Here is a 13463-nt window from a genome sequence, read left to right as displayed (position 1 = left end):
ACAGGTGTGGCGCCTTCTCACGAATCTCGGGTCTCTGGCTGGACGAGTGTTGAAAGCAAGGTACTTCAAGCATAGCTCTATTCTGGAGGCGCGGAGAGGACACGATCCAAGCTTTGCTTGGAGAAGCTTATGGGGGTCGAAGTCTTTGCTTCTGGAGGGATTGAGATGGAGGATTGGGAACGGCCAATGTGTAAGGGTGTGGGAGGACTTATGGCTACCAGGGGAGAGAGGGGGACGTGTGCCATCACCAAACCTCGAAGCGGATCCGGCAATGATGGTCATGGAACTTATTGATGCTGATAGGGGGTCGTGGAAAGAGGATGTCCTCAATTCGCTGCTCCTCGAAGAAGAGGTAAGGATGGTGCTTAAAATCCCACTAAGCAAGAGGATGCCTAATGATTTGTTGTACTGGTGGCCGTCGAAGAATGGTGAGTATACAGTTCGATCGGGGTATTGGTTGGGTATGGGTTTGTCGGGGAATGGAGAGGAGCAGGCTGCTAACGGAACAGGGGAAGGATGGTGGAAAGTTGTATGGGGTCTAAAAGTGCCGCCTAAACTCACCCATTTTGTGTGGAGGGCTTGCACCGGAATGCTAGCGGTAAAATCAAACCTGTTTAGGCGCCATTGCTGCGGGAATGCGGTGTGTGAGTTATGTGGGGTGGGGGAAGAGACGGAAATGCACGCTCTCTTGGAATGCCAATGGACAAGGAGATTTTGGGAAGCTAGTGGTTTTGATGAGTTGATTGTGGAGGTGCCATGGGTATCTTTTGGCGAGTGGCTGAGATGGGCGCTGCAGAATTTGGACAAGGCGGAGTGGGGGAGATTCCTGGCCCTGCTATGGGCCATGTGGTCCGTTAGGAATGCGTACGTCTTCGAGGAGGATAGGGTTTGCCCTGAAGTTGTGGTGATGGGGTTCTCTCGCTTGGTGTCGGATTACCAGGGGTATGTGGAAGCTGGCCTGGTTGCTGCAACAGACAGGATGGGAGAGGTGGTTGGAGGGAGTGTATGGGTACCGCCGGAAGTTGGGGTGATCAAACTGAACTCTGACGCTGCAATTATCGGTGACACAGAGGTTGGGTTGGGCGTGGTAGGAAGGGATTCGAATGGGGAGGTGGTGCTGGTGGCTAGCAAACGGTGTCGAGCACGGTGGACAGTGGAAATGGCTGAGGCGAAGGCTATGCTTTTCGGATTGGAAGTCGCAAAGAGGCTGGAATTGTCGAGTATTGTCGTGGAAACAGATGCTCTTAGTGTGGTCCGCGCAGTGAGGAAAGAGGGTATTGGTAGAAGTATGTTTGATTTATGTATTAAGGATATTTGTGAGTTAGCAAAATCCTTTGAGTGTCGAGGAGTTGGTCACGTAAAGCGAGGGGGTAATACAGTTGCACACTTGACCGCTAGGCTTTGTTCGGTTGAGGGTGACGAACTGGTTCATGTAGTTGATTTTCCTCCCTCCGTCCTTTGTTTGGCGGAGTTGGATTTAATATAAGTTGCTCCACGTTTTTCCCGCAAAAAAAAAAAAAACATATAAATATGATTTTTTGGGTTGAATTCGAGATTTTGTGCTAATCTAAATATTACGTCTTTTATGTAGTGAAGGTTGCTCGAATTAAGTACTCTTTTATGGAGTATATTAATTTTCCGTCAATAATAATTTTTTCCGTCAATAATAATTCGAGTTTTTTTTTTTTTTTTGACAGCAACAAATAACATAGCTTACAAAAGAGCTTCCTGAGCACGTCTGAGTTGATACATTCAATCAACAAGATATAGCACGAGTGGTTCTATAATTTTTAAAATCAGCCTAAATTCTCAACTTCTATGGATGAAGTTTTGGATTATATTAGACAACAAAAAAAAGCATCATAAAATGGCAAATAGTTGAGGGACTTTGGAAGTTCAAGCCGTGGAAATCATATATTCACATGACTACAATAGGTGCAAAAGTCCAAGACCAAATTGGTTGGTACACAAGCAATGCCATGGTTAATCATTCCTCAGCTAAAATGTGAGGTAGTTGTCAATTTGTTTGAATGTTTTGACCAATAAAAGGAACAAATGAATAAAGCACTCGAAACCGCAGTCATCTTCTTTCCGCCAAAGCAGCGGTTCAGCTGCTGGTCCAACTTAGAACATAGCAAAAAAATGCAGAGGGTGCTTCTTTACCTCTAAAAGCGGAACTTGTTGATATCTGTTTCTTCACCTTCTCGAGCTTTGGCTTCAATGCTTCCGGTAGACCAATGTAGGGTATTCCGGAGACCACATGTTGTTCTCAACGTATTTTAGAAGTTCCTCCTGTAAGGTCAATGTTAAGAGCTCAAATCCTAAAAGATGGATATCATTCAGATATTACGCGAGACCTATTCATTATCCACCAACCTGAGAAAATTATTAATTTATATATTTGAAAATATGGTTCAATCTCAACCTAATATTGTCGTCTGACCATCTCATATGAGAATTTGTGCCAAACTGAATCAACACATAGTTGGTATTTTTACCTCGTTTAGTCTCTGAAGCTCCCTAGGATCCATGTCACGATAGCGTTCTGCTAGGTCCTCTTCTAATGCTTCTTTGATTACAGCTACGGCTATTTGCTTTGTGATGTCGCGTATTCTGTAAAATAAAGTGTTAGCAGAAAAGGATATTAAAATGAAATTTGAAAAGAAAGTTAATCAATGAAAACCTTGATGTTGATGGGTAGATAACGCCGTGGAGTACTTCATCTTCAGTCATGTACCCTGCTAAACTGTAGACCAAAGAATAAAATCAGAATGAAATATATTATTGCATTGCGATTTCCTATCAATACAATCTCTATGATTATCATTTTACGGAGTAAGATTTAGATGGATTATGATAAATATGCTAAAAACACATAAGAGGGAATATCAAGATGTGAATATGATGAACAAAAATTTGATTAATCAAAATTCATGCCTCGGAGTACTTGTTCCCACTATCGATCTCGTGAATGAGTTAAATCTTACCGCTCGGCAGCAGCCTGTAACATGCCATCTGAGATCGTCCTAGCGCCAGAGAGAAGAGCACCAAGTCCAATCCTGAATGATCAACACAACTACAATATCAACCGGAAAAATAAAGGGAACTAGCAGGATATTTTATAGGGTTTATAAGCTGAAGTGCATACTGACCCTGGGAAAAGGTACATGTTATTTCCTTGGTTGCAGTGACCAATTTTACCATTTCCTGTGACGAAAAGTTCATATTAGAAACGCCATACATAATAGCATATGGCTTCAGAAAATCTAAGGAAAACCCATGAACTGATATCAAACTTATAAGTTATTGCAGGTCAATCCGTCAATGTGATGAGTTGATGTAAAAGGTATCGTTTTCTAAAGGTATCAAAACTCAAATATCATCACACGTAGACAAACACAACGCGGACAATGTTTGTAAACATGTACAGTTGAATACAATTGCACCACAATCTTAAATCATGTTTTGTTCACCATCTAAGTAAATATTTAATTACTAATAAGCCAACACATACCAAGATCAACATTTTTGAACGGGCTGCCACTTGCATATATAATGTGATCACCTACTATGGAGAACGCTTCCTCAGGGGTGCATTCAGCTGTCACAGAGAGCGGAATAATAAAAGGACCAAACTTGACAGAAATCGTAAATGACATGAAGTTTGTGAGCAAGTGTATCATCTTTAAGTATGGGAATTTCACAGAGTCTATAAACAACTGCATGAAGGATGAGAAAGTAAACCATTTTTAGTAGGATTTGACATTGCAAAGATAGCAGGTCTTGTTGATGTTGAGCTTTTGAGAGCTTCTAGAACCTAACCAGAGTAAAAAAAAACCAAAGGAAAAAAAAACGTTCCCATCAGAAAGTTGACACTAACTTGATAGGCTACATTACAAAGATGATTAATAAAACCATTGTTTCAAAAGAAAAAATAGCAAACCCAGACAAAAAGAGTCGAGAAAAACTAGTCATATGTTATTTTTTCGGATTTAGTACGCATTTCATTTTATAGTGGTCATTTGCTACTTCATGAAAAAAGAACCAGAGAGAGTAGAGTCGCATTATAGATCATTATATATACCAAAGCATAGTAGTACATCACATAAATTTTCAGCTAAGTTTTTCCATGGGGAAAGGGGCAGGACACGAGAGTAATTTGCTAGAGGGAACTAAGTTTAAACAAACCTCTCTCGAGAACAATCCACCAACAGCAGACAATCCAAGAAGCACATCAGGCTTTACTTCCTGAACCTGTATGGCATATAACCAGAAAGACAAAATTAGCATATCAATATATATACGAGTATCTAACTAATCATGTAAACTGTGAACTGAGGGAAAGGCCGAGCCTTGTGCTGTATGATTGTCACTTGTCATCACTGTGAAGATTGTAGAAACTGAAATTTGTAAGGGCTCTTTAACTTAAAAGTGGGAATGAAGAGGCCAGATTTAATCTAAATGATGGGTAGAGGTAACATGAATGTTTGACATGAAATGAAGAGTCGTAAGGGCCATATCATTTGGAAGCACTGCAAAGTTTGAAAATTGAACATGTAGGCCACTTACCACCTCCACCAGGCTTGCCCCTTCCTTTAACCCTTGGCGATTAATTTCATTCGTCTTCCTTGCAAATGGTATTACTTCTGGATCAATATCTTCACGATCTTCAGTAACCAATCCCTGAAATGTGAAGTAGACAGGCTCATTTACTAACCATTCTATCAAACTAGAACTTTTTGGTATACAGTAGTACGGCTATAAAACCCAAAAGCTCCAAATTTTAGCTACGATCTAAACAGCAAAAAGCAAAGCAACCAATTCAATTGTCAAACAAGTTCAAGTTGTCTTATCAAAGGTAGAGTACACCAGGAGAATACATCACAATTTACTCTCACCTTGGCATCGACGACCCAAAATTGGCGGCTTGCACTTTCGAAGGCAGATTGATTGTTTCCTAGCATCCTTGCCATCGTCTTCCGAGCAGCATTAAGAACACCTACTCCTGCACTGTAATATCCAAAATAACCTAAATATTAGATACTGAAAATTCTCATGCGTCCATTTATTGTAATATACAGCTAAGAACCTATCACGAGCTCATATAAAAATAAGACTAATAACCTTCCCGCTCCTGCGACAACAATCTTCTGTTTAGGGAAGTCAATCATTGGCCTTCCTTGGGCCCTCACAGCTCCCAAAAGCCCAGCAATTGCAACACCAGCTGTTCCCTGTTTAAAACAAATTCAGAAACAACAGGTACTTCAACGAAAAAGAATAAACAAAATGTTAAGTCAAGCAGTCGAAAATTCTAGTGCTGTCTCACAGTCTCACACAAACTGATACTTCAAAAGGTCTGTACTGTGTAGTTGGTTGCTTATTGTTAAGTGATTTAAGCCATTCACCAATGATTGAAAGACGACAAATTCAACTGACCGATACCTTTTTGGCTTCACTGAATTTAAACAAATATAAATAAACATTAAACAGTCCTTACTTAGGCCCAGAGGGGCCTTTTCCTATAATCTAAGGAAACAAGTATTTGTCAGCACCAGAGCAAATGTTAAGCATGTACTGATACCTGCACATCATCATTGAACATTCTGTAGTTATGTCTATAGCGCTGCAATAGCGTAAAAGCCCACTTGGTTTGGAAATCCTCAAACTGCGTAAACAAAATATGTGGGGTTGGAAATGTCATAGGAAAAGAACGAAATTTTTAATGCCCTATAGCAGACGAAGTAGTAGCATCAAGAAGCAAGACCCACCTGGACAATTACATGAGGCCAACGAGTAAAAACAGCCTCCATAAATTCATCAATAACTGCAAGATATTCCTCACCTTCAAGACGGCGCTCTTGCAATCCCAAATCTGAAATAAACGTATTAAAAGGTTAAAACTTCAAACACAAATTTAAAAATTAAAATATAGGAAGGTTACATTCACATACAAAAATGGAGCTTTTACAAACTTAGAAGTACGAACAAATTGTCTTGGCACAACAATTTCTTTTATCATCCAGAGTAAAAAAACATTCTTCTCAGTTGATCAGCCAACATGGATAAGTAACTACTGCTTATTTTACTACGCAACAAATGTTCACCAACCTATCGTATCAAAAGGTCAAAACCCACCAAGGTCACTACGGTTTCCAGTTAAATAACTTCAGTTAGAAAAAGGCCTGTTTTGGGTGACATATACTAATAACAATGCCTGATCTAAAAAGCAAACGTGGTTAGGTTAATTGTAATTTGTAAATCCATTCAAACAAGTTTACGTGGAACTGCAAGCAACTCCATCAAGAAACATAACTCCACATGAGCTGCCATAATAAATCCGGTGTCAAGAAATATAGTAGAACCTTTTATAAGCAAGCAACATGATAAAATAACACGAAATATAATACTCCGTATTAAAATTGCAAATAAAGCCAGATGTAACCAAAGTCAACTCTTAGACATGAAGAATATTCTTACACAGATGGTCCTTAAGAAGCTTTTCATTGTTGGTTCCAACATCAATCATTACAGGTAAGATCTGTTTGCCAAGGAAAGAGCATTAACAATGTCAGGAGCCAGATTCTTTATACTACTTTTATAGTGTATACCATATACTTCGTACCAATTTTCACGTAGAACTTTGATGAAACAGGTAATACCATACATTCATTAATTTATAATTGAGAGTCAAAAATAATGAAACTACGGCTCCATTGCAAATGGAAACAAGTAGTTTGTTAATTTTTTTAATATTTTCGTCAGTTGTTTTGGAGCAAGGAAAAAAAACTAAAATCCTCTATACAGCAAGGTGATTTGTTTGGTTTTACCTTCACTGCAGATTGAAATTGCTAATTAAAAACTGGCAGAATGACCAAGCTTCATTAAAAACTGCCGCAGTATCTTCTATCCCAAACATTCTATTACTAAACCGACATATGGAGCCATGACTTTGATGTGGAAAATAATTAAAAAACAGCAACAGAAACAATAATAATACGATATTTACCCGCATAATAGCATCAAAACCTGATGACTTATATGCCATCTAATATTTTTGTGTTATACAATTGTATCAATTGTATCATTTCCACTCAATACAGATAAAGGTTCTTATTATGGATATTCGGGAGGGGTCAATGGCACATAAGGCAAAACAAAAGACCAACTCCATATATGTGACAAGCAAGACACATTGACAGAAAAACATTTAGTGAGATACAATTATCGTAAGTCAAGAATTTACTCTTTGTGGATTAATCCCTGCTGCGGCAACATATATATCGAGTTTCCCAATTGCTATACCTATTCCCTGAACTCCTTGATCTCCAAGACCCAAAATTCTACTACCATCTGTCACGACTATCATATCAACCTACAAAAGAAGAAGTTCTATTAGCATTATACAACGAGTGCAATGGAAGGAACAACAAACTATTTCTTGGGAAGTTGTATGATGTCAGTCGAAATGAGCAAAACTTCCAGAAGAATAAGAAAATACTGCAATGATCTTACCACTGCTCAATTCTGATATATACTACGGAAAACTTCAGATTTTTAACATCTTGCTTAAACCATCATGCAAAATTCTACATCTATACACTTCAAACTAATCTAAAAATGATACTCCTTTACTTACATAAACTAACTAAGGCTCGCCATTAATACTCAATTTAAGAACATCAATGAATTTAACTCGGAAGGACATACCTGTTCAGCAGGCCAATTATAAACCATAGACATCATCTCACCACGATCAGCCGAGCAAAAATACATTCCTCGTGGCCTTCTATATAAGCCACAATAGTTCTGGCAAACAAGACCAACTGTAGGAGTGTACACAATAGGAGCATACTCTTCAATATTTGCAATCAATACCTGTATAAACAAATACATTTTCAAGCTGGACAAAAAAAAACAAAGCTGTACTTCCTTTAGGTTTTATATTTTCATACAGCTCTTGATAGCTTCACAAGCTCGTGCAGTGTTGAAAGTAAAGATATGTTCACACACAAAAAAAAAAAATTAGAGATGTGAATATCACAGCTTTGATATCCAAGTAGGATATGGGAAACAAATCTATATTTCCAAGTTTCAACATTTTGTTTTTCTAATTTTATTTGGAGCGAGTGGGCGAGTAATATTTCCACACAAACAGCTTCAATATTCTTTTAATAGCAATTAAAAGTGTTCTGTTTACAGAAAAAGGACAAAACTGCCGATAGAGACAGCCTCCACTACACCACAAGGGGAAAAAACATGGTTCCTGGGATCAGCTAGAACAAACAGGAAACTGGATCTCTTTATCTAGGCATTAAAAACAGTTTTCTCCGACTTCCAAACAAACGGCAGCTACTAGCCATGAGGAACAAGTGAAGCTATGTAGATACTATATGTCACTTGTCAGTAGACAGTAGAGAGATATTTATAGCGATTTGTGGCAATTGGTACATAAACTTCACACTTCACAGCATCAAGTAATTCCAGTGTATAAGCCAGCTTAAAACAAGTAAATAACTCACATTACGCTGGAAGATTTAAGATCATAAGATGAATGATGGGTTGTGAATTGTTATCATGTTAGAAGCTCCACAGCAAGACTAAAGAGCATTTTAACAGATATACTCATAGAGTCATAGCTCTTAGAATCTCAGTTAACCAGGTAAAAGTTATGTTACTTACATTCATACTCACGCACCAGCTTACAGTATTATAGTAAACTTTGTCACAACTTCAGAACCATAGAGTACAATCAAAAACTAATCTACATGAAACAGAAACCAAACTTACCTTGTAATACATTGTCTCATTTCTGTCATGCAATCTGTTGAGTATCCTCCACTTCGCCAAACCATATGGATCAGCCGGCCCATCCTTTACATTCTTTTCTAGTCTCGTTATATCAGCCACTATAAAGAAATCAAATTATAACTGTTACTATACAAAAAATTCCCTTTTGGGACACTAAAAAACAAAGTACAGACAGGGGTTTATCTTCGTTACAATAAACATTCCCTGAATGATTCTATCATGACTTGCATCATTTGTATCATCAAATATTGGCATCGTCAAGTGTAATGCTGGTCTTTTGACCACAACAAACAATAGGAAAGCTTAATTGATTCACAATGAACAGGATAATGATCGACAAACGCAGCAGGGTGGAGAAAAGATAAAATTTATCATCTCATTCCGCTACTGATACAAAATATAATGAGAAAGGAAAAGAACGTGGACGGTGGACAAACGGAGGACAAGAGCAGAAGTGAAAAAATTGTGAAGATAAGGAAACTAACTGAATCGATCTATCTGTTGTTCACTATTCATGACATTTGGAGGAAGAAGTCCACGAAGATCAAGCCTGTCACGCTCCGTGATGGTAAATGCTGTGCCCTACTATTAAACAGTCATATCAGAAACGAAACTCTACTAATAGCTCAGAGAAAAACATTGCAAAAAAATCGATAACAGGTTTGAGTAAGCATCTGAAAATTTAAAATAGTTTGTTTTTCAGGAGAAAAAACACACACAAAATTGATGCTTACATATTTCCTAAACATATGAAATGTAAAATACTCCCTCCTATTCTCTATTTTCTTCCCTATTTCCTAAAACGGATTATTCAGGTTTTCTTCCCCTTTCCTTTTTTGGAAACTTTTAATCTTATTTTATTCATTCCTCTCTCCTATCACCAAACCCCACCCAACTCACAATTTCTTATTTAATTCATAATTATTCATTTCTCTCTCCTATCACCAAACCTCACCCAACTCACAATTCCTTATTTTATTCATTCCTCTCTCCTATCACCAAACCCCACCCAATTCACAATTCATATTTTATTCACTTCCTTAAATCTTGTGCCCCATCCAAAGGGGAAGAAAAAGAAGAATAGGAGGGAGTAGTTTGTTTTTCAGGAGAAAAAAAACACAAAATTGATTAGCCAATATAATTCAAACCACAATTCGTAATTATCAAATATCTCACTTTTCAGCTGCAGTAAAGATAATACTTCAGGAAAATCACTATCAACCTCATGGCATTAGCCTAGTTCTAGATAAAGGGCAATGTAAGGACATGCTAACTATCAAACGTATACGCTGCTTCAACTCCAAATGTCACACCGTTTACCTAAGCTAAACTAGACTACAAACTAAACAAAAAACATGATAAACCTTATGGCGTTAGCCAGAGGCTTCAAGAAGTGCAAGTTAAGATTCCTAAATCCTAAGTAGGCATACATGGTGGATTCTCAAACATCTACTATTTCACATTCCTTTTAATACCCCTATGAACTTGAAATTAGCTTTATTCTTTGATTGTGTAGAACAACAAATGCAAGAAAATGCAAACAACGAAACAGATCAACCACCAACAATGTTATTTACAACAGACACTTCCGTAAATCCTCTAAGATCTCACCTCTCGCAAAACTAAACTAGACTACACTAATAGAATACACAAATGTATACTACCATCAACCTTGTGATATTGTCACATTGCGCTAAATCCTCTTTAAAGCGCAATATAACACATAAAGCCGTGCAAACATCAAATTACATCATTTTCCTAATTACATACGCTCTTCCACAATCTCACCTTCTACCTCCTGCCCTCATTTTCTTGACAGTTTCAAAAAATTAAGTTTGAGCTCTAAAACTACATCACTCTCAACCTTACAACATCAGCATTGGCGCATTGCTCAACAATAAAGCAAATCGCAAGGTTAAGCTAAAGCTGACAATCAAACACCACTATGCATTTCACTAAACACAATTTCTTCAATTAAAACTTAAACACGAAAACTGATAACATTATGAATCGTAATTGTTAGGAATATATTCAACATTACAGTAAAACCTAACATTCGATTAATAACAACAATGCACATTAAGTCGCAAACTCGCAATCAATCAGCAAACAAAATCGGCGCAAATTTCACCAAACACACTATCTTCAGTAGAATAAGGCAAACCGATTAAACTCAATTACTCAAACGCACCGAAAATCGGCAACATTATGAACAGTACTCGTCACAAACACATTCAACAATACAGTAAAACCTAAAATTCGATTCCGTAACAACAATGTACATTAATTCAAAATCAAAATCAACAAAACTCGACAATTTCAATTCAAACAAAAAGACTACCTTATTAAACCAAGGATCATGAAGAATATCAAGACTACGCTTATTAACAATAGCAGGACGATGACCTTCGGAAGTAGTAAAAACTCGTCGATTTCCGACAGCGGAAAACGCCGTAAACTCACGCATTAGTCGTCGGATAACATGCGACTGTATATTCGTCCGATTGTAGAAAATCGACGACATGACTATCGGTGCACGTTGACGGTTGAATTACGGTGTTGCGGTGATTAGTGTTTGGTAAAGTGGACTTTTGTGAAGAAGGAGGTGAAGAGAATAAGAAGGAATGAGAAGAATAAGGGAAATAAGAGGAAGAATGGGTAAAAGAAACCAATGGAGTTTGAGAAGAATATTTCCCTCCTGTTTTTGGAAATTTGGCTGTTTTGAGTAGATCATCTATTTAGAAATGGTCCATGGGTTTTGGAAATGGACCCCATCTAGGTGGTTTTTTTTTTCAATTGGTCTCCCTTGTGACGGGTTACCATTTGTGACGGATATTTTGTGAGATAAAATGGTAACAAAATGGGTTAGTGGAGAAAGGGGACCACATGAATAGTGTTGCAGAGAGAGAAAAAGTGGGTACATTGTGAGGTAAAAATGGTATCCGTCTTGACCATGTGACGGATATGTAAATGTCTTTCAATGAGAATTTGTGTTTTTTTTTTTTTTTTTTTTTTTCAGAAAATACTCATGGACGTTTGGTTAGAGGTATATAGGAAAGAAAAAAGGAAACAAAGTTATTGATTTTTCTTTGTTGGTTTTTGTTTCATACAAACAAAGAGAATGAATGAAATTCTCTTCCTTACCCCCTCAAGGTATGAGATTTCAATTCTTTTGTTACCCTTCAACTACCTTATTCACTTACCACCACGCTTACAACTCCCACCACACCAGTCACCATCAAGACGTCATTGCCGCCACCACCACCACCACCACCACCAAAACTACCACCACAATCACCCCACATAAACCACCACTACCACACCGCCGCCACAACCACCATGACGCCACCATCACCACAATCACAACCACCACCACTCCACCGCCACTGCCATCACCACAACCACCACCCGCACACCAAAACAAACCACAACCCACCCACTTCATTTTCTTGATGTAACCAAACAACTAGTTATATTTTAGGTAATCTCTTACCTTTCCCCTTCTTACCCTATCTAATTTTTTTTCCCTTTCTCTAACCAAACGCCCCTTCAATCCATTTTCATTTTATTTGCACAAATTCTCGTTATAGATGTAAGATATCCGTCTATAAATATCCACTCACTTTAAGCATAAGACACATAATAAGTTGCATGGTGGGGTCTAAAAATGTCACTACTTTAAGCATATTTGACCCGTCTTTCATTATAAACGGATATATCCATCTATAGTGAGACTATTATTTTAGAAAATAACAAAATATTTCTATTTAGAGAATTCTCTCCATTACCTATCCCTCTTTATTACTTATCAAATCTTAACACCAATGTTACGGTCCTTATAAAGTACAAATAGTCAGGATTTCGTTTGCGGTCAAAATGGAGGGATCAAGTACATTCCAGACATTTTAATCTCCACCTCAATTTTATCATATTGCAAGTTAATCTAGACCGTCTATTTTTTTCTCGAAATTAAATCATATCCATTGATAAGTAATGAAGATGATCCATTGTCATAACGTTGTCCGTAAGGTATCTCCTTATGAAAATTTTCTTCATTTCTCAAATCCAAAAAATGCTTAGTTGTAAGATAAAAAAGTAGTATAGTTAAAATTTCATCTAAACAAACTATTGAAACGTAGACTGAGATAGCATTTGAATGATTATTGTATATTGCCAAATTGTATGCTTTACATGTTCTTCTAGCTAATATATATATATAAAAGTATGGGCTAATTACAGGAACAAATAAACCAAATAAGGTAAATTGCCAAAGTAGAACAAAGGAGATATTGGCTGTGATCATAGCCAACGGTTGGAAGGAGCCTTGCTGCAACGGCTCTAAGTTGCCTTATATTACCCCCGCGCAAGTTGGAGTGTGGAGGGTCGAGACACCCAACTTGGAGAGGAGATCATCAAACGAAGCGCGGCCGAGAGCTTTGGTTAGAATGTCCGCGAGTTGAGCCTTTGTATGTACATAGCTAGGAGCGATAACTCCTTTTTGTATCTCGTCGCGGATAAAGTGACAATCGATCTCGATATGTTTTGTTCGCTCGTGAAATACCGGATTTTTAGCAATGTGAAGGGCGGACTTGTTGTCACAGCGGAGTTGAATAGCCTGAGGATGAGGAATGCTGAGAGATTGAAGCAGTCCTTTA

The 13463-nt window shown here is 37.8% G+C and overlaps 1 protein-coding gene across 1 annotated transcript; it reads right to left on the bottom strand.

The window, feature by feature from the left end:
- Positions 1-1870: 1870 nt before the first annotated feature.
- LOC141585943 (NAD-dependent malic enzyme, mitochondrial-like) lies at positions 1871-11543 on the bottom strand. The gene is made up of 19 exons (XM_074407023.1): positions 11150-11543; positions 9294-9390; positions 8788-8906; positions 7708-7875; positions 7244-7372; positions 6478-6538; positions 5769-5872; positions 5582-5665; positions 5125-5231; positions 4899-5010; positions 4570-4683; positions 4189-4254; positions 3745-3817; positions 3515-3601; positions 3153-3207; positions 2988-3059; positions 2684-2746; positions 2499-2613; positions 1871-2292 (listed from the first exon to the last, which is right to left on the bottom strand). The coding sequence occupies exons 1-19, from the start codon at positions 11330-11332 to the stop codon at positions 2218-2220; spliced, it is 1884 nt and encodes a 627-aa protein (XP_074263124.1). The 5' UTR covers positions 11333-11543; the 3' UTR covers positions 1871-2217.
- Positions 11544-13463: the final 1920 nt, after the last annotated feature.

The sequence above is a fragment of the Silene latifolia genome, chromosome 6, assembly GCF_048544455.1.
Source record: "Silene latifolia isolate original U9 population chromosome 6, ASM4854445v1, whole genome shotgun sequence".
NCBI lineage: Eukaryota > Viridiplantae > Streptophyta > Magnoliopsida > Caryophyllales > Caryophyllaceae > Silene > Silene latifolia.
Note: the sequence above shows the minus strand (reverse complement) of the source record. Positions and strands in the feature narration are given on the sequence as shown.

Coding starts and splice junctions, on each gene's coding strand:
- LOC141585943 (XM_074407023.1), bottom strand. CDS start 11,332: ATGTCGTCGATTTTCTACAATCGGACGAATATACAGTCGCATGTTATC. Junction 4,255..4,569: donor GGGCAAGCCTGGTGGAGGTG/GTAAGTGGCCTA, acceptor TATGCCATACAG/GTTCAGGAAGTAAAGCCTGA. Junction 3,818..4,188: donor GTGGATTGTTCTCGAGAGAG/GTTTGTTTAAAC, acceptor TACTCTGGTTAG/GTTCTAGAAGCTCTCAAAAG.